The sequence below is a fragment of the Liolophura sinensis genome, chromosome 1 (assembly GCF_032854445.1).
Source record: "Liolophura sinensis isolate JHLJ2023 chromosome 1, CUHK_Ljap_v2, whole genome shotgun sequence".
Classification (NCBI taxonomy): Eukaryota; Metazoa; Mollusca; class Polyplacophora; order Chitonida; family Chitonidae; genus Liolophura; species Liolophura sinensis.
The window spans coordinates 71158615-71181039 of NC_088295.1; the positions used below are offsets into that span (position 1 = coordinate 71158615).

Sequence of the window (22425 nt, forward strand, 5' to 3'; positions counted from 1 at the left end):
AAACTTTTAATTGCTCTAATGTTGTGGGGAGAAGGAAGAAACAAACTTTACATATCGCATAGTTTTATGCTTAAACATTACCACAGAAAATTTTAGTTAAAAAAATATATATATTGCTTTTTTGAAATATTTCAAGAATACACGTGCAGTTTGCTTGAAAAAGGTAAACCATACATAAACACTGAATGTTGGTATAATTAATGGCATTGTGAAGTACAATATGTGTGTAATGTATTCGCACATGTTATATTGAACAAACACTCTTTATAATACAGGTGAACCTGAGTGGTGAACCAGATGGCCTACTCAAATGAGTCCTACTTTCTGCTGTTTGCTAGATCCCTTTAGCCAACTCTTCCTCCCGACTAAATTGACATGGAGGTCATCTGGTGACAACATTGTACATTACCTTCTCTTTTCACAAGGGACGACTTCACAGATTTATATCAACCGCGTTTGCAGACAAGTTCTTCTGTGGATTTACAGTTAACTATCTCGCGGTACAGGATAAATACCCTTGCCGTGTGGAGTGAGTTATTTTCTATCGAACGGAGGTAATCTGTTTGTTCTGAATCCTATGCTTAACGCATGCGTGAATTTACCTTCTCCTGGTTGCTGACTGTGTAACAGATGTGGCTGAGCCAACAATATGGTGGGACTGATCTGAGGCAATGCTAATTGGGATATTCACCTCTTTCAGTCTATAAAGCTTTATTCTGACTATGGCTAATTTCACACTAATCCAATCACAGATAATCCCCTGCTCGGTATTCCTGTCAAATACCACGAGTCAAAATATTAATATAAGAATATGTATAAGGGCATCTCTCTTTCTTCGCCAATCTAGTCAGCACTGTCTTCACAAGAGTGCACACGGAGACCCTTCTTCGTAAACGATGTAATAAGATTAACAAAGCAAACAGCGTACGCCTATATCTATGGAGAATCATATTCAGGGCTGTTATACCTCTGAAAATATGACATTATGCTTTCTGATTTTTGGCAACAGAGGAAATGATTTAGTCCTAGTGGCTAATGTCAGCAATCCAAACACGTAACACATTATGGCTGTGTGTAATAACCATTTAACCGCAAAGTTTACATCAGACATTGTATTTGCTTCAAGGTTAGTCTATCCCACCACTTTCTCCATCATTCTTCTGACTGCCGTCATCTGGAAACCGTTTTGCGTTCCTGCAAAGACAAAGTGGTTAGATTTGCAAGGCGGCTGATTTACTCACATGACCATGTGGATATCGTGCATATATCAGTCACATTTGACTAACTAAATACTCTCTGACGTGCACGCAACAACACCTGCATCCAGGCTGACTTACTGCGTACTGACGCTTTATAAAACATATGTGAATGGTGTGTTTAACTTTTTGGTCAGTTTTAATTAAACCGTTGATGAAATTTTGTTGATTAAAATTTTTATCGGGTTTGAACACTCCTTTTTGTATTTATGATGAGCTTGAAGTCGATTTGTATACCGCGTGTGTATATTTGCTTGGGATCATTGATTTAATAAAAATTTGATTTAAAACTGTTAAATCTCCAAATCAGTCAGTAATGAAAAGGAGATGATGATTTCAGTTATAATATAATGCACCAGAATAAAATCAAGTGATGATCTGAATCAGGTATAAGTTTGCAGTATATTCGAGCATTATCTATACCGCACTGAATAATAGTGCGTATCTGGTTTACTGGAAATAATAAAAAGCATAGGCGGTGGTCCTCTGTACAATTTAAAATGTAAAATTATCCCAAAATATGAAATCACCCAAACAAAGTAAATTAATATCTTGAATTTGAAAAATCGACTGAATTTGAATCAGATCTTGTAAAACAATTAATCGATTATGTAAACAGGCAAGTCTAATAGTATTTGTAAATAGTAAATTAGGTTTGCTATGTCCTAACTACACTACTACTCTTTTTCCAACGTATAAGAATTACCATTTAATCCTTCAACTACATTATTACCCGAAAATGGTGTAATAAGACGTCTGTAAGTGAAAACCAAAAGTTTTCACATCAATGAATCCAACTGCCGTTGATTGGGGCTTTAAGTCAGGATGTTTGTCTTCGACAAGCCGGATATCTAATACATATAAGACAGTGGGACATTACTGAGCATGGTGTAGAGCATCAGTCCGATTATTTATTACATTACGCCTATGATATGTATATGTACACTGACCGTAGTATATGCCGGTGTATCCCCACCAGTCCCAGCACCCCAGGGGATTCGTCAGAGAAGAGGTTACTTGAGGATACAGGATGATGATATTGTTCAACTCTCCAACCTCGTTGTAACCGGCGTGACGGACGAATTTATCTCCAACGAAATGTCTGTTATAGGAAAACATATGTATGAATGGAGAAATTGTGAAAAAAGTTAGAAAGACAAATGACGGAACAGAAGACTAGATATGGGTACCAACATATTCTTAGTTCAGTAATCAGGAATGTACGTGAATGAAGGTAACACAAAGGCCCGACACACTTTACTCATGTAACGTGTGTGCAACTTAGTGGGATATATACGGTGATGGAATTGTGCGTTTAGCTTTAATCTTACCAGACCCTAGAGGAATAGTTTTATAATACAGGCTTGAACTGGTGTCAACACTTCTCATGTTAAATACTAGCTATGGCTACTAGCTACTAGCTACTAGCTATAAAATAAATTCGCACGGCCTTTCGCTGGTTGCTGACAGACCTTCAGACAGACCTCCATGTGTTAAAAATTGTGAATATAAATTCACCATTCTTCACGGAATCACTACTAAGGGTTGTCGCTTTTACAAACTATAGATCACCCAGGTGAAAACTTACCACGTAAAAACATACTACTTTATACAACCCACTTTATATCTCAGTCATACATATCAGTTTGAATATTCCAGAAACGTGAGACTGTGAGCGCGAATTATATACTAACTTATACTTAAGTTTTTCTATGCCATAAGTTTTTTATTATCTATATTGTCGACGTTATAATCTGAATACATCAATTTCTTTAAAAAAGTGCTATATACTTGCTGTATTATTTTAGTTATTCTAATTTTATCCAAAAATGCATAAAAATATCCCGGATACATACCTACCCTGTTTGCATCCATGGAAAGCAATATGGAGCTTGCACTCTATAGTATGAAAAAGTTTGCAGAATTATAATTTAATAAAGTATAGCTGCATTTTTGAAAGAAAGGTGAAACACTACTAACATGTACTATATATTTTTTACCAGCAACCCGTAACAACCGATAGTATTTTCGGAAAGTCCTTTCATCAAATTGTCATGTGTAAATGATCTCCTTTAGATACTAAAATCGCACAATACCAAGAAACGCTGATCGCGGAAATGGAATCAAATGTTATGTGTTGCAGCTGTGTAGAAAAAGAAATTGGAAACTTTTAAAGAGCATCGCTAACATTCTGCACGACGAAGCAGTGTAATAAATAGATAACTAAGCGTACATGTCTCCTAATTAAAAGTTTCCCTTTCCCATAGCACATTTTACCAGGTAACTGGTGAAAACATAGAATGGAGATAATACTTTCCTTACAATATGAAATCGAAAATAACAGAGGATTATAAACCGTACTAGCAGATTTTCCCGCACATCCTGAAGGCACGTAGATGTAGCCGATGTTGTCCATGCTGTACGTTTCCGGAGTGCTCAGATAAAACACATCTGACTGGTCAAACTTTAGAAGCTAGCAAAAACAACAGATTCTATGCGTTATATTATGCGATGGCATAACTTTCATGAAACGATATTCAGAAGTGTTAGTGCACGGCTTGCTACACTTCACATGTGAACAATTCTGAAACAGTGGCTTATATATTACAGATTATAACTAAATTGTTATTCACTTTTTTGTGAAATAAATAATTGGAAACCGGAATCCGTATTGAGGGTTGTCAGATTTACAAACTACTGATTGCTACATGTACCACTTATGAAAAATATTACTTGCATTTTTATGCCAACTTTTCCTTGCACATACCTGTCCACTTTGGGAGGTGCTGGCTGTTGGGTGCTGTAAACAAACAAATTGTGACAAGTCCATTTAGTCGTCAACGGAACACTATATATGTGTACATATGCTTGTCGGCGTGCTTTATTTATTTATTTGATTGGTGTTTTACACCGCACTCAAGAATATTCACTTATACGACGGCGACCAGCATTATGGTGGGAGGAAACCAGAAACTCACGGCTATCCGCAGGCTGCTGAAAACCTGTCGGTATGTTTTCTTCCTTAATCGTGGCCGCTCGCTGGTTCATTAGTTGAAGATTATCCTCGCATCGCTGGTTTCGCTGCTACTTTATGTCTGGTTTGGAAAGGAAAGTGATTTACTGTCATAACTCCTTCATGCGCCGCCATATAAATGTACAAGAGTTCAGATAAAACACAATATATCAATATGAACCATACAACAGAACACAGGCAGCATTGTAATGAGTAACCCTGACGGAAAGTACAGGGACTTTGTCGGTGTTTATTACATTCATGTACGTAAAATAGTGAGTTGGAAAAAAATTGTTCCTCACATATACATGTACACATGAATATATGGTTCTGGAGCCGCTTGCACAAAGTGATACTAAAAACATATACATGGTATTTACAATCAACTTAGCCTATGATGACTTTGTTAAAAACACGTTAAAAACAATTTCAGTTTAATTCATAATAGAAAGTCAGACCATTATACATAGCAGATCTGTGTAAACTGGTTGATATATATGTATGTTAGGGATTTTACGTCGTACTTAGGAACTTTTCAGCCATATGACGACGAAATCATTAGGTGTTTGTACATATACATTGTAGGGTCCATTCCATCAAAGCGCTGCCGCAACACTGAGGTATCATGACACCAGACCTGACACCCCGCCCGGTCACATTATATGGACACAGACCCCATTACAACTTCCGTTTTTTCGGATGTAATTCTGTGTATTTTAGGGTGTAAAGTCTTTTTTCTGCTGCCAGTCTGCCGTTTTGGTGTACAGGCGCATGCTTGGTATCAAAATGATGGAAATTGTCTAAGCTTTAGGCAGGTTTAAGTTTTAATGACGAAAGTTTAAAATTCTTGGCGAAAGGACACAAGGAGACAGGTGGTGATGAGGCTGCGAGTGATGTCCCTTGGCGTTGCTAGGCACCCCTCCCAGCTGCCGGCATAGAAAGGTCCAGATTTTGACGGTCAAACCTATGTCAAGATTATTACGGCTTCTTTCTCACAGGCTGGGCCAGGTATGCACCAAAGCTTATTGGCCAGGGAGTGTTTGGGACTGAGCTACAGCGCTGAATGTTAAAATTGTCGCTTATGGAAAACTAATGGGGGTCTGTGACCATATTGACAACGGGCCAGCCAGTGCTATTTCCTGCTCTAACCTCTCAGTGTTGGCCGCATAAAGTACCATTTTTAAAGTCTATAGTACAGTCTGACCCGGGTTAGATCCCAGGTCTCCTGACCTGGAGCCGGCGCTGTTACAACAAGTAGTAAAATAATCTTTGTGAAATGTTGAGGAGAATGTTGACTTACTTGCAGATGGCCTCCATAAATATGATTGAGCATATGATAAGCGCCCCAGTAATTGCAATTCAGGAGGTAATCGGGGTTAAGACTGGTACATGGACCCCCGTAATTCAGAGTTGGCTAGAAGAAGAAAGAATCATCTAGCACTTCATCGAATACCGGAATATAAGTTCGTTCTACTGTTTTATATTGTTATGGTCGACAAACAGAGTCATGCGAAACAAGCCAAGCACATGCTCGATAGGTGTTTAGCAAATGGCCCCGCTGTTTTCTTTATATCTTCATGAAAAATATTTTATTAGTCAAATAGGTTAATGCATCACCATTCCATCAAACTACCAAGCATCCGAAATATTCTGAAGTGTTCTCAGTTGAGCTTTTAACCACCGCATACCTGCCAACTCTTGACCACGCTATACACCATTGGGTCAGTTGGTAAATAAAAATAAACAGTATCTGATCTGGCAATGTAATCCAATGAATATCTGTATCTCAGATTGCAATGTGATCAAGAAATGACACTATCTTGTACCGCAATGTAGGCTAACAAAGGATTGTACGCAAGATATCAGTGCAACTCAACAACGTAAGTTGGTCTCAGAAGGGAGTGCGGCCAAACAGTAGACTGTATGGTACATGACAGCTTAACAGTACAGCAGATTATGTCTCATATCTCAACACTTGTGTTCAAAATAATAATAAAGTGTGTCTCAGATAGCAGCGTGATCTCCTGCCATCGCCAATCATGTGATGATGCAACCCAATACCCGGTTGTATCTGAAATGACAATGTAATCCAACAGAAACTTGTGCGCTAAATGAAAACGTAACCATCAATAAATGTTTCAAAATAAGTCTCTTTCTATCAATATTTCCCAGCCTAATGCTTTCTCCCAAAATAGGTACTATTTTCAAGACATGCTGAACCCCCGGCAATTATAGACGACATTTTGAGAGAAAAGAACCATACTGCTTTCCCCCTGAAGTCAGGTCTAGTAGCAAAGACAAGTCTTAAGAAATAAAGTCTTTGGTTGAAAATGTCAAAGCAGGAGTGTCAATCATAATCGGTGTTTCATTTCTCACAAATGATTAAAACGGCCGATTTGACTTCCTGAGATATGGAAGAAAAACGCGATTGGACGAACAACGTGGATGTGTTGAGTGTTCGTCTTACCTCGAGCTGTTGAGTTAGCAACATTTTAGTGTTAGGAGCGACCACTCGATCTAAGTTAAGTGGGATTAAATAATATTTCAACTTAGACCTGAAATGACACTGCATATTTAATATTTTAATATTTGAAAAAACTTACCACACCATGTTCAGAATCGAAATCAAACTTAGTCTTGACATTCCTGTGGTTTGAGGTGAAATGATGGTAAAACTCTACAAGCTTTGGCCCAACATCTGAAACATTAAAAGATTATGGTAACCTATAACTTAAAGACAAAGAAAACATAAAAACGATGCAAAAACGATGACAGAATGTGAAAACTTATTGCAACTTCTTTCAGGAGAAAAGGATATTTTAAAATACTTTTGTATGGTGGGTATTTGGGACCACTTTTTGGTAGGTATGGTCTTTGCGTAATAATTTTCTAAATAAGGATGTGATACACATCTAATAAACTACATTTTAGCTACATTTTCTTTCCAAAACTAGGATGCCCACTATTTGACAATGTAACATACAAAATGAACATATATGTCCTCAGCAATAATACAAAATATATTAAGGGAAAAGATTAAAATGTGAAATAAATTAAATGTGCGCCAATAGTTGTTTTAATGACACATTAAAATTCAAAAGAGGGGATTTAATTTTGTCTTATCATTTCAGAACGGCCTTTATTCTAATCCAAAACTTAACTTACCATGTTTTACCACACTGTCTGACAGCCCGTTATAAATGAAGATCTTGTCGTTAGCCATGTTTTTGGTGTTGTCAATGGTCCCAATTTCAGAAGCTGATTCCGCTACTAATATTAGCGCATGCGTGTTAATTAGAGCGGGTGACAGCATACAAAGAGATATGGTCATCCCTGCCAGTCCCGCGCAGCCGTAAGGCACTATAACACAAACCATACCCGTGAAAAACTAAAATATAAGAAGTTCATAGCAAATTGACTAGCGATTTCATTGAAACAACATTTTAAGTAGTAGTTTCCTTTTTATTTACATTTGAGTATACGTTCAGAGAATGTTTAGATTTTTATCGTATGCCTCGCTGTCGCTGGGTCCTCATACGTGGTTTTAATTCCATTCTCAGAAAATGAACTTTCAGAATCCTCTGCCTACATTGCTAAGTCTTAGTGGCAAGAACTACGCCTGAAGTTAAAACGTGCCTAAAAATGTGAAGTTAAGCTTAACCAACTTTATTATTAAACTGTTTTGATACAAACCTCCCGCCATGACACCCAAGCCCATCACGTGACTGGAAAGCGCTGCGTGAAACTGAACGGCCATGGCTGCCCCAGATGACAGCCCAGAAACGGATACAGCATTCTTGTCCACATTATAACGTTCTGAAGAATGCAAAATACAGTTATTCCATCATTTTGTCCTCCACATGACTGCACGGGTCAAAGGCATTGCTACAAACACAGTGGAGAATAAACGCTGAATGTAGACAAAAAATGTAACTTCAGACACCTGTAACAAATTCACAGAGACCAGAGGATAACAAACCTTTAAACAATTCTAACTTGTTATAATTAGCTAACACACTTTTAGGGCATGTTTGCATGCTTAGAACCAAGGTATTATTTTATCAGCTAATGGTGTGTAAATTTAGTGCAGATATCAGTTTTCGAGATCACTGATGATATGGGTAATAAAAATTACTAACTGAATATGCAGAACAGTGTTCTTTTGGTTTATCATAGTGACTTTTTATTAAATCTGAATCGTTAAATTTTTATTTGCGTGTAGTTTTACTGTCCATATTAGCAAAGGTATTCCTATTGAAATTAAAAGTTTAGTTACACTTATACAATATAAAATAATGCTTTAAATCCGCATATTTACAGCGAACTGCTTTTGTTGAACAGATAATTTGCATTTGTGACGTTAAAACTGTCCGTCTTTATCGACCTCAGTTATGGTCTGGCCAGATAGCAGATTTACCACCTTGATATAAAAGGAACAGAACAGATAGCTATTTCAGTGATGATAATCTGGGAAAAGGAAAGAAAAAATGGTAACCTGTTTGCAAGGTGACCAGAAGCAACAGCCGCAAGCTCTGTTGGTTGCCACACATAGCGACTCCAAGAGGGTCAGTAGATGTTTTATCGTTGTATTACCTGAACAGTACTCTTTAGATTGCAACGGGGATTTATTGTTCCTTAATGACGCGGAGAATGATTATTTTACAACCAATCAAACTGATTCTTTTCACGTAACTTGAACGTAAATTTTCAAAACTGGTAGAGACGAGCCAATTAAACCTTAAGAATAACACGTGTAAACTAGTTGGCTTCTTCAAAACAATGATAAACACTGTATATTTGCGACGTTGAGAATTTGGGTATTCGGAGTCACCTTCATTCTAGACTAAACTTTAAAAATATCCGAGAAGAAACTATACATTCATATAATGAGGGGACTGATTGTAGCATGACATCGAATTGTTGCTGAATGTCGCAAAAAATGCACATTTGCTCTTATTTTTCTGATGGACAGTTTGATGTAGAGTATTACAATTTGTTATCGCCGATGTGTGCAGAGCTGTACTTAATATCATTTTAGAATTACGGATCAAAGATATTATACATTATAAAATAAGGGTGTATTAAGAATGTACCAAACTAATTGTAGATCTATGATCACTTTATGGTGATAGCTTGAAAAGCTGAGTGCAGCATGCTGCTCAAAATGACGGCTAGGGGCAGAAAATGTTTAAAGTGAAATATCTTCTGGTGTCTAACATAGGCTAGACTGGAAAGTAGAACTAGAATTGTATACAATTTCATACAGTTAAAGAAATAAATGCTTCGCATAGAATGACGTTGACAGATGATAAAGCATTAAGGTTGTAAGATAGATACCCACCAACGGTTTGTACAATTTAAGACGGAATAACATAGTCACTTTATTTCATTGCAATTTAACGCCTTACTCAAGAATTTTGTACTTGCACTCTGGTGGTCAGTTTCACATAGGCGAAAACTGGAGAGCCCGGGGTAAACCATATACCTTTGGCAAGTTTCTTACAAAACTTTCCGTACAGATATGCACACGACATTGGTGAATGAGATGCATTCCTAACATATGGCGACATTATTCTGATAGTACGTGTTATAGCACCAATGAGGCAAACTGTGGCAGAATATAATTTCATAATGGACGAGGCTAATCTATATTTTAATTCTTACACATTTGGCATACCTTACAAGTGCTTTTGAACAACAAAAAGCTGGTAAAATGATTGTTTGTTGGATGTCAGCCAGATAGATCTGTGCTTTCTCGTTCAAATTATTCTTCAGAATAACCGATCCTTCCCAAAGTGAGCAGCAGTCTATCTTTTCCCTTCGCCGTCCCAAACACTTACCTAGTTTTGGTGCATAGGAGAGAAAAAGCAGGCAGTTAACTTCGCGAATCAAAAGGAATAAATATAAGCCAAAATATTTTCCCTTCCCCATGCTGATTCGCCAGCTAGGTCAGCTCGGTGATTTTGGCAAATGTGATAGCTGGCCTAGTTATAGTATGGCATTTCGTGTTGTTAAATCAGTAACAGGTGTCCGATAACACCTCGCTTCTGGTATACACACTGTATATGTGGCGATTCTATAACAATAAATATAAGTAGCTCTCACATGTAGTTTAAGGGCTGGCTGACTATAGGAACAAATCAGTCACTGAGGCAGATTTAAAAAAAATAGACAAATAAAAATACAACAACCAGATGATTCAGTTTAAACAATGTATTGAAATAATTCACACACAACTCCCTGACTGTTCTGTAACAAGGTAAAGTGATTGTGTACACATCGGATCAGTCCTTCGCTAACTTCCAACCAAATATCCAACGTAGGTAGGTCTATATAACACGCCAAATATTTTGTACTGTTAGAATAGAACAGGTACGCTCCGACACTAAACTAGAAAAGCTTATTCTTCCGTTCATTTCTGGCACAGTATTTCCAGTAGAGTTTTCAGCCAGTCTTATCTCTAATAAATCTCTATGAAAAAGTTCATTTGTGAACTAAAACGTTCGAACAATATCAGATATATCTGTGTCAGGAACGGGGCTTAGATAAAAGTTGATACAGTTTAGGTAAGTGGCGTCGTCCTTCGTCAAAATATAATGAACTCCGCCCAATATCCAGCAAGCAAGCATTATTTTAATAATTATGACGTCACCCGAGGAATGAATTTTTTGTCGCTGAAGTCGAGCTTTTAGTTTAACCGCTGCAGTTTAACATTATGAATAATGAAAAGTAGTCTAACTTTATATTCTGTGAAAGAATATGTATTTCCAACATATCCACGTAGAGCTTGTGTTATTACGTGTCACTCACTAAAGCCACTTGTGATAGCGAGCATGACTGATTTTACAGACAACTGAAAATAAACGACTGGCGAAAAGAAATAAACTCTAGAAATATTAGACATGTATCGCTGGATAAACTCCATTATCATTTCACACTGCCGACATAAATACTCACGTGTACATGAGACTCTTGTCTCTGTCTGTTCCACCTGCATGAGAGTAACAATATTGTAAGGTAACCATAGTGACCTGTATTAAATTCTGTATCGCACGGAAATATTTCTACATTGTCCATTGAAGTACAGTACACAGGCAGACTAGCATTTTTGGTGTTAAAGGGAAGTCTGTTTGAGTTATTGCTGAGCCAGTCAATCAATTGGTCCAGAAGTGAGCTGTTTAATTTTTCTGGTTTAAAATAATTCAGACATTAATCTGTAGCGGGATCAATACATACCAGCGTGTGTTTGTAACTGACAATAAACAATGACGGAATGTAGCGGAATCAATACGTACCAGGGTATGTTTATAACCCGACAATAAACAGTAACGGAATGTAGCGAAATCAATACATACCAGGGTGTGTTTGTAACCGACAATAAACAGTAACGGAATGTAGCGGGATCAATACATACCAACGTGTGTTTGTAACTGACAATAAACAATGACGGAATGTAGCGGGATCAATACATACCAGCGTGTGTTTGTAACTGACAATAAACAATAACGGAATGTAGCGGAATCAATACGTCCCAGGGTGTGTTTGTAACCGACAATAAACAATAACGGGATGTAGCGGGATCAATACACACCAGGGTGTGTTTGTAACCCAAAAATAAACAATAACGGAATGTAGCGGGATCAATACACACCACAGTGCGTTTGCATCCCGACAATAAACAATAACGGAATGTAGCGGTACGTCATGCACCAAGAATAAATGTAGTTGAACATTTAACGTGGGTAATTCCATGAAGCTATTGTCAGATAAGTCTTGGGATCGAAACAGATATTTGTTTAAGTGAGAAGTTCAGTTGCGAGATACAGTTATTTGTTGTTGCTATTGTTTTTTCCTTTAGGTTTGTGCTAAGCGTAAATTTCAACGCTATTACATTCAAACTGTCGCTGCATTTATGGTGCTAATACTGATATATTATACCAAAGACGCCCTATATTACACATCACCTGGTCATAATGCAATGCCACCGGCCGACTATTTCTTCATCTTGTTAAAAATATGCCTTTGAGAACATTACTGTAAGTAGCAAAACAATGAACACTGATAGGTACAAATAACCGGACACAAGATAACGACTTTGTAACAAATAGGGAAGTAGATGTAACAGAAAATAGCATGCCCGAACAGGGCGGCCTATCCTTCCCTGGCTGTTCCGTTAACCAGCCATACACAGTTATCATAGGCCCTTTGATACAAGGGAGGTTATCGGTCGCCTCTAATCAGCGTCACATGCATTGTTTTACTGGGCTGACTGCAGACACTCCACCGTCACAACCAGTTGACGCTCGGACAATAGGCATCTGGGGTGAGCGTCGGACTATAAGTGTTTGAGTGTGGGCGAGCAGCGCTTCGTAGTATGGATTCTGTAAGATGGCTTGCTGTCACACTTGCTGCCTTGGGCATTCAAATGGGTAAGTCTAACTGAACATCGTTAAGTAATAATAAATATATAGTCGTTTTTTCCCCTTCCTTTTAATTTCAGTTTTTCACGTGAGCAGTTCATTCTGAAAATGACTTTTCCTGTATGCGTAATTGTTTATCTAAGGTCTCACATACATGTATGTTGCAGACTGTTATTCTCTGTAAAGCAGTCGATAGCCCTCTACATTAAAAGTATGCCAGTTGCACCACACGCCCCTTCCGGAAAACATGTTGTGGCCACCATATTGCGTGCTACTTGGGCTACTCTACACTCTAACACACAGTCAGCATATCACAAACATCCTGTCTGAGATAACTTTAAACATCTAAGCTTACAAATAGCAAGCTTACATCACATAATCCTTCAAATTTCAGGTATCAAGAAAAAAAATCTTTACCAACTTGCTGTCATGTTGTTGAAAATAAGCTATAGAGAATCAGTTATGAAGATGACGGTCTAACATTAATACTTGCTGCTTTCTCTTCTCTCTAATTCTCGTTCCGCTGTTGATCTGTTACGTACTGTGATTTTGGCGTACACTGTACCAAGAAGTTTGCAAATAAGAATGTTCAATATTAATGCAACTTAATTGAGAGAATCCTTAATCTTGCTGTGTCAACAGTTAGTCCCCCGTCTATAATTTCAATAGGAGTAAGGATTAAACATGTAATGGTATATGGGAATTTTTTGGCGATGGAGACAAATCAAGCTCTTTTGGAAAACTGAACTGATTTGTTCATGCAAACTATTTGTTTATGTAAAGGTTATTTGTTCATGTAAGGTTGATGGGTACCGTTAAACTTTTCTTCATGTTTCCACGTAATGCATTTGTCTGGTTTACCGTGTTTACACATGACTCACATTAAAGTCTCTATGCCTGTGCAGTTTCTAAATGGTTAACTGTCGGTGTCTCCGTACCACATGTGCTCTATATAGACAGCTTCAGTAGAGCACTTGGGTATGTTATAGTGTTATGCGAATGTATCACGTGGTTTGCATCACGCTTCGTTTCAAGACTTACGCTGCAAATTACAAATCTGTGTACATGATACACGGACTATGATCAACGAAGCTCCAAATGAGTGCGACTTTAATTTCTCGTTACTATCATGTCGATTTAACGTTAAGCATGGATTATGATTACATCTAACACACTTAGCCAACTCTCGGATGTAGCCAGAGGTCTTTTGCCAAAGCATAGCTTTCTACTGGGATATAATAAAAGAAAATAGTTTTCAATGTTCATAAAACGGACTGCAACGAATATGCAAACTTTACACCATAAAGGGCACTCTTTTCCATGACAAAGAAGAATGCAAAGAAAATCTAGCGATCTTCATTAGGATGAAGTTTTTTACAGTTTATTCAGCACGTCTTTTCTACATTTCGTGGTCGTCATGATATCGTAAGCATTATCCACTCGTTTTACGTGGATTTACTACTGTGTTTCGTCGTACTCAGTGTTTGAATCTTATCCTCCGCGTAATGTAGAGCTGATCTAGCAATGGCTACCCAGCTTGGGCGACATGACTTTTCTTTTTCGTTTGCAACATACCGTATACTTATGGGAATAGGATATGTCTGAATAGGCTACTCCAACTACATTCCAATGACAATACGAAGTCAAATCTGTTTTTAACCCTTGTACAAGAGAGTATGCAAAACTGCTGTTACCAGGTGCTGTGCTATCACTGAAGTGCTCACGATAACATTTGTTATGGTCGTATCTGTGGTGTTTTTTTATCAGTGTGTTGTGTATTTGTGATAACATGTATGTAACTGGTATGACCTAGCCGCCTTGTAATGTAAAGTACTGGCATTGTTTCTCTGAAGTGGCTGAGTGGGTTATCATGCCCTGGGCTAGAGTCTCGTGGTACACCCGGTACGGTCATTCATACAGATCCTCACCCCTTTCCCTTCCCTCCCCCCACTTAGCAAACCACAAACCAGATAGCTCGAGGGTAACACACCACCTCATACTATGACAAGTCCGATCATGAGAACTTGTACCTTTCTATAACAAAAGGTGGTGCATTTGTTAATGTATGAGGAATAAGCATTCCACGTGTTAATTTTGTGGAGAACATATTCCACTTTACAAAAACTCTGCGTAGTCACATAACTTTTTACTTAACATCGCCATGCTCTGTACGAATAGTTGTTTCTCTCCTGATCGCCGTTACTATTACTGCAGTGTAAACGTTGATAACTTTTTATCAGCAAACAAGTGCCTCGAGCATGCTATCATTTGATTAACAAACCCGTGTAAAGAGATTACTGAAACTTAATTCTAATAACTCCCATAATCTGATTATGGTGATACGTGTTTGATTTCCAAATCGTGCCTCCTGCAGTTAAAGATAAACGATACACAAAAATGAGGACAGACCACTGACATGACAAATTACATGATGGGTTATCACTATCGATAACTTTGGATATTGGAAAGGTGATGAAAGTTATTTTCACTTTTATTGCCAACGTTGGATGAAATTCTTCTGACATTTATTAATGTAATATCTGATAATGCAGAAAACAGATCTATTGCAACATTAAATGGAGTATTTACGATGAAAACAGTGTTTAACGTTACGGATACTCAAGCTAGGTAAAAAAACCCACATGCAAAATTCAAACATTTTTGCATTGAAAAAAAATAATGAAGGTAGTTTCGTATATAGTTTTAGACGGTTTTTTCTGCTGATGCTTACATAGTTTTAGGCATTCTTTCATTTTAGGGATATTAAACGGCATAATCTACAGTACATACCGTACACCTACGTGTTTAATATTATTCGCCTGTGCTACTGGAATTTTTTAATATCCTTTAAATAATATGTGTCAACCTGTGTCTAGGTTTTATATAATAATAACAGAATAAAATGCTTCTGCATATCAAACTGGATTGCACATACCATTGATCTTTGTTACTATGTGTTATGTAAAGCAGAGAAATCAGAAATGACAAATTACTCCTTGAAAAGTTGTGGTGAGTATGTTGTACTGTCTTTTGTGTATCAGCACGATCTCATGTGTGCCCGCCTGGCTGGTGGGACTGGCCGTCAGGAACAAGCTGTTATAAGATCACCACGTCAACGATGTCAAAATCCTGGACAGACGCCCGCCTTTCATGTCAAGCTTACCAAGGTGACCTCGTCGTTATCAACTCTGCGGCTGAGCAGGTGAGGTCAAAGCAACAAGACATGCAATAGTCCCGTAAAACCTTGTATTTTTTTGCGGCACCTGGCCCTCAGTGGAGATTTTCAATTTTCAATTTACAAGCTGACGTTCTGTTCCCCTGAGCAGACCATAAATCTACAAACATCACTTTCAGTTAGCCTATTGTTGTTTCCTGTGAGACATTACTGATAAAATTTCGGAGCACCCAAGCTTGGTGGATGGTGTTAACAGGCATAACCTGTCAATAGCGTCAGGACTCTGGAGGTACCAACTTAGCAACAGTGACGCAGACTAGATTCCATGCGTGTGTGGTGCGACCAAGATTCAACTAATACATGGAAAGATATCTGACAGTAGCCTCAAAGCCTGTCTTACTATTGACACCCAACAAATAGCAGAAAGTACAGAAAGCCAGATAAAACATACATAAAATAGTGCTGAAAATATAGCTGAAACTGCATTCCCGATTACAGCATCATACACTGCCATGACACAAGTGAACTCTGATCATCCGTTTTTAATACGGCTTGCGAATGGGCGTTTACGGCCATGTATTAATTTGTTTAAATGATCATTTTGATCAACTGATTTTCTTTGGTGTATTTGCAAATTTTACCAAAATATTTTCGGATGTCGGATATCTCGAGACAGACACGTTCCTACGGGACTAAACAATGGGTCCATCACCACTTTGTTGTTGGACTGAATATTTATTTTAACGACGTCTATCTTCATTTAAATTTCCTCAAATTCTCACTGATAAACACAAGAAGGATATCACATACCATGATGGTAACACGATGAACAATAAATGAGAAGTCTTTGAGCTCCTACCCATGCCTATAATGAAACAGATCAGCTGTGGTGACGTGTTCAAACGTTATCCAGTATTAAACCAAAAAATCATCCATAACACATTTGCGAAGGCCTTAGCTGATAGCGGCCTACATGATTTGTATCAGTACCTCTTGTTTGATAACCACCCAAGCATACATGTACGAAAGATGGTACGTTTTCGACATTAAAATTATGTATTCTTTTTCTACAATAAAACATAAATTACTCTCAGAATGTCGTTATTTTCCTGTGGCGAAGACGTTTTTATATGCAAACAATTAAATAGTTGCTGTACTATTAGGTTTCCGTGCTGAGGTCACATTTCCTTTGCACCTAGACTGAAATTAACTAAACCTGTGCTTTACTGTATTACAGTCTTGGTTAAGGACTCAGTTTCGCCTGATGTCTATGGCAGACCCGGACCTTGCCCAATGGTGGGGCGGAGCTACAAACTTGAACGAAAGGAACCAGTGGACCTGGATAGATGGGTCAGTGGCGTCTAGCCAAGCAAGGTTAGTCCTGATTGTAAGACTTAAGGCTTGCTGAAAACATCATTGAAAGTCACGCTTTTCACAAGGAGACAGTACTATTATTTAGAAGCAAGGTCAATGTACATACACCAAAAATTAGTGAAAACATTATTTCTATTCCACCGTACACGAAAACACATAACACACAGTTTAATCGAATATTTCAATTTCTGGCGATCCTCGGTTAAATTGTTGCCATTGTTGAAACTGAAATATTGGAGTTGCTTAGTTTATTCGTAAGCTGTTTTTAAATTTTAGCTGCACATAATCGTGTGAAGTTTACTATTAATTATTGCTCATTCTATTTACATGTATTTCAGTCCTTGGCAGAAAGGCCAACCTGATAACCATAAAGGCAGCGAGCACTGTGTTTACGTGAAAGATGGAGGATTGAACGATGAAGATTGTGCTGTGACTATGCCCTACGTCTGTGAACGTTGGAAAAGTAGGTCGTTTAATTAGGTCAAAGCAAAGCAAAACATGCATTGATACCATATTCTGCTGAGAGCTGTTTGATGAACATATTTGACTTAAACAAACGTATTTGTCCACAGTTTCGTAATTAATTGCTTTCTTGCTTCGTTTTTGAGAAAAATGAGAATATATTCTTCTGTCTGTACAGACGTGACCTTGAAATGTGACATTGACAGTGGTTGGGAAAACTATCACAACTACTGCTACAAATTCTTCACAACGAAGAGGAGTTGGAGAGAAGCTCAGTAAGTAACTTCCTCAGACTGGGTGACACGGTATCTACATATATATATAGGCTTTCCTCGATTTATAACTTTGAAAATATCTTAGAGCAAATCAAGTACTTACTTAAAATACGCTATATATGTGTGTAAATAAGTACAGTTTTTAGTTCGATTGACGTTACTCTTAGCCCTTCTCTTAGTGAAATGGTTACGTTCACTGAGAAAAAAAACATTAAATGGTATAATACAGATAGGTTTATCACTGAAATACAGCTTTAAATAGGAGTGACAATAGCTTCGTTTTACGTTGAATATTCCAAATGCATGCCAATGTCATTTATTAAAGTTTTATGATGATTAACACCATATGTAATAGGAACTCACAGTTGTATCTTTATTAATACCTTTATCCTTTGCCGTTGAATGTTACAGCGATGTGTGTGATAACGAAGGTGGTCGTTTAGCTACAGTTTTACTGGATTCTATAGAGCGCCATGTCATCGACTCTGTTAACAACAAACAGCAGAACGCTTGGATAGGCCTGCGATCAGTACCTTCAGTAAGGAAGAATAATCCATCAACTGTGACGTGTATTTTATATAGTTTTGGGTGATACAGCCTGGACATTTAAATTAGCGCCGGTCTTTCGCAAACCATATATCTGTAATACGCCTCCCAATTAACAGACAGTCGATTTATCTACCACAAAACAATACATCTCCTATTCAACATCACTCTGTTGATTAAAGTATGCTTTACATGGTAATAACTGTTTCACTTCTATTGCAGGATGCAGGGCCAATGTGGCGATGGACTTACTTGAACATTCCGCTTAGGAATGGTTACTGGGCGGTCGAGGAAGCCTCAGTGATACAGAAGTAAGCAACATCTCATATGCAATCTTTACCCTTTATTCCTCGTTATCCATGATACAACTGCAGTGATCTAACTTTCTGTCACTAAAAACGTCAAACAAAATACAGAAACTTAAGCTGATGATCACAACTTGACTGATCGGCTTATGGCGCCAAAGCGTCAATTAATCATCAATCAAATATACAGGTGAAGGTATGGAAATGAACTTGCAGCCTGGTAAAATAGAGTCGTTGATTTCTGTTGTATTTAGGATTATGATCAACCCAACTTGCTATACATTTATCTGCATAATCCATCACTATATGGTAACATCTTCAGTAATTTATTTCAATAAATTTTTTTTGCCCAAACCTACACTGATATTTATAACGCTAAGGCAATATAAATGCTATCACAGCAAACATTAAATGAGCTTATTCAGTAAGGTGTGAATTGTCCTCAGAGTCAACAATCCCACAAAGAACGAATCGCGCAATACTTACCCAACATTATGTTGTTTAACCCCTATTTATCAGCTTCCTGCTGCGTATTCTTTACATCAATTGCTATGGTATCACAACCTATAGAATATACCACTGCTTTCTGGCCAGTTGTGATCTTTCGGAGACTCTGAACAAATGGAATTTACATCAATTTGATATGATGAATCACTCTTTACACATGTCCACATGTTCTTATGTGCACATGATTAATTTTCAGTTGCTGCTGTCGTTGTATGGCGTTGATGATCTACTGGATATCTGAGAATTTATGAACTGTACATTTTAGGAATTGTCACTGTTGCATGTTTTTACATGTTCTGTGATGAGGATTTGAAATATCTCAATCTTTTTCCTTCAGAGATTCAGAGAACAGCAGTTGTGCTGAGGTCGTGGCGGGCAAAAGATTGAATACGCTTAAAGCCTGGAACAACGCGGACTGCTCTCAGCGTAAAGCCCACATTTGTGAAAAGCCAGAAGGTAAAATTCTAAAGTTTGTGGTCTTTTTCGGTTTTATTGGGAGACCATAGGCCCACCTAGATTATAAGTCCTCTTAATGAACCATAATGACGGCACAAGATGGCCAACGCACGGAAGTGAAACACTCGCTTAATTTTTTCATATTGAATTATTCCCATTTCAGATAAACACTAACGAAAAATTCATTTCAGTTGTTTGAAGACATCAATGTCGTTTCAGTAAAAACTGATGACTGGCAAGATATTTCTCAGTTTAAACAAGTACAACATGAAGGGGGTTATATTGGTACAAGTAATCATATTCAACTCCACATCACACAGTATAGTATCTCATGACCTCAGCGAATGCGTGTAGGCATTTTTCATTGGCTCATTCAATGTCGGCGTCTTTGTGTGATAACAGGTGTCTGCGCTGAAGGATGGATCCAGTACCAGAGCAAGTGTTACGAGATCCAAATTGCCCACCGACTCACCTGGTCCCAGGCCTATGACTACTGTAGAGCTCACGGAACGAATGGCTCTCTGGTTGAGATTAACAGGTCACAGTAATAACTATTATCTCAGGCACAAAAGAATTCATTTTCCAATTTCGCCTGCATTGCTTAGTTATTTGGCACTAGATGCAGAGCGAATTTTTCGTTTAACACACATGTATGCGCTTTCTAGTGAAGAAGAGCGATGGTTAACTACTGACACTCCGGGTGAATCGTCTTCTGAACCTCCCTTGTATAGGGGAAAATGTCTTCAGTATTAGAACAGATTACGTAGAGGTGTCTGTTTGATTTTTTTTTTGAGACAAATAAAATAAAGCCTGCCTGTTTCATCTGTGTTGTTATTTTAGCCCACTGGAACAAAGTTTCATGAACAAACTACTGAATGAGCTAAAGGAGAGTGGAGTTCGTCAGATGTGGATAGGTTTAATGGGTAAGCTATATTCTTCATTCGGATGCCATAAATATCAAGTTGTAAACAGCTAGCGGGTGCTCAATTCCACTAAAATAAGCCAGATCGGAATGTCTGATAGATCAGATGTGGATAGGTTTAATGGGTAAGCTATATTCTTCATTCGGATGCCATAAATGTCAAGTTGTAAACAGCTAGAGAGTGTGCAGTTGCACTAGAATAAGCCAGATCGGAGTGTCTGATAGATCAGATGTGGATAGGTTTAATAGGTAAGCTATATTCTTCATTCGGATGCCATAAATGTCAAGTTGTAAACAGCTAGAGAGTGTGCAGTTGCACTAGAATAAGCCAGATCGGAGTGTCTGATAGATCAGATGTGGATAGTTTTAATGGGTAAGCTATATTCTCCATTCGGATGCCATAAACATCAAGTTGTAAACAGCTAGAGAGTGCCCAATTGCACTAGAATAAGCCAGATCGGAGTGTCTGATAGATCGGATGTGGATAGGTTTAATGGGTAAGCTATATTCTTCATTCGGATGCCATAAACATCAAATTGTAAACAGCTAGAGAGTGCTCAATTGCACTAGAATAAGCCAGATCGGAGTGTCAAGTGCGAAGGACATATCCAGGCCTTACGATGGATAAGCAACCATTGTAACATTGACAGTCCCACATATTTCAGCAAGTTTCTTTTCTGCTCTGGATTCACGATTCTTTCTGGGCATGCATACTGTTGCGCCGTCACACCGGTCTGACTTATTCTCCCTTTACAATATCTCTGAGGAGAGAGTTCACTTGGTTCTCACAAGAGGGAATCCCTACAAGTTACAATTCCGCGTTTCTTGTTTTCTTACACGCCAGATTTTTTTTGTTAAAACAAAAATCCGTTCAATCCTAGGAAGTACAAGTGAATGCAGGTGCCTGGTGTCCCCTGATTGTTTGTGGTCATTTTCCACAGATGTCAAGATATTCAGGAAGTATTTTAATTAATTAATTAATTAATTTAAAATTTATACGACGGTGGCCAATGTTATGGCAGCAGCAAACATGAATGGACACAGTGGGAAACCTATACGAGCCAAAAAAATTGAGGACATATACGTACGACCGTCGTCAGATAAATGAAGTGCTTTTGAGTTCGGCGTAAAATACCTACAAAATAAATAAATAAAATATACTATGGCGGTCAGCTTTATTTTAGGAAGAAACCCAACACAGCTCTGGGGAAACCCACAACGATACACAGTGTTTTAACTATTTCATTCTCGCACCTCTATGTATCTAATGTCTCATATGTCCTTTCATAACATTTTAAATAACTTTAATAAATAATAATTAATTATTCCAAAATCTTTATAAAGATATATAGAAAATAATTCAGCTAAAGCTACAGTTCTTAGTTAATTATTCGATCCATTTTATTGGTATTGAACTTTGAAAAACATTCAAAAATGAAAATTTTGAATTTGTATTGAATGTATTTTGCATACGGAATGAAAACATGCATCGATGCAAATCAGGTTGTTAATTTTTTCAAGATACATTGCAGTTTAATCCAATCCGTCATTTTATTAGTCTGTCCCACAACATAATTATTTGGCTATACGCATTTCGGAGACAACAGCAGTTGGGTCAAAGACACGTGTATTCATCTTATACATGGTCATAGGTTAGGAAGCACCTTCTCCGTGTTTATAAAAGAAAGTGTTTTTTGCGTATACAAGTGAAATA

The 22425-nt window shown here is 37.8% G+C and overlaps 2 protein-coding genes across 2 annotated transcripts in view; one reads left to right on the top strand and one right to left on the bottom strand.

The window, feature by feature from the left end:
- Positions 1-1028: 1028 nt before the first annotated feature.
- LOC135463692 (poly(3-hydroxybutyrate) depolymerase-like) lies at positions 1029-10200 on the bottom strand. Its single transcript, XM_064741078.1, has 10 exons — positions 10110-10200; positions 7963-8085; positions 7435-7629; positions 6873-6967; positions 5570-5683; positions 4024-4056; positions 3618-3729; positions 3113-3155; positions 2207-2358; positions 1029-1194 (listed from the first exon to the last, which is right to left on the bottom strand). The coding sequence occupies exons 1-10, from the start codon at positions 10198-10200 to the stop codon at positions 1133-1135; spliced, it is 1020 nt and encodes a 339-aa protein (XP_064597148.1). The 3' UTR covers positions 1029-1132.
- Positions 10201-12560: 2360 nt separating this feature from the next.
- The window catches only part of LOC135463700 (macrophage mannose receptor 1-like), a 33245-nt gene continuing 23380 nt past the window's right edge, over positions 12561-22425 (top strand). The window contains 10 exon segments of the mRNA XM_064741092.1: positions 12561-12698; positions 15731-15891; positions 17102-17238; positions 17577-17701; positions 17879-17975; positions 18387-18513; positions 18744-18832; positions 19671-19789; positions 20192-20327; positions 20630-20712. Of these exon segments, the coding sequence (XP_064597162.1) occupies positions 12644-12698; positions 15731-15891; positions 17102-17238; positions 17577-17701; positions 17879-17975; positions 18387-18513; positions 18744-18832; positions 19671-19789; positions 20192-20327; positions 20630-20712 (1129 nt within the window). The 5' untranslated portion in view covers positions 12561-12643.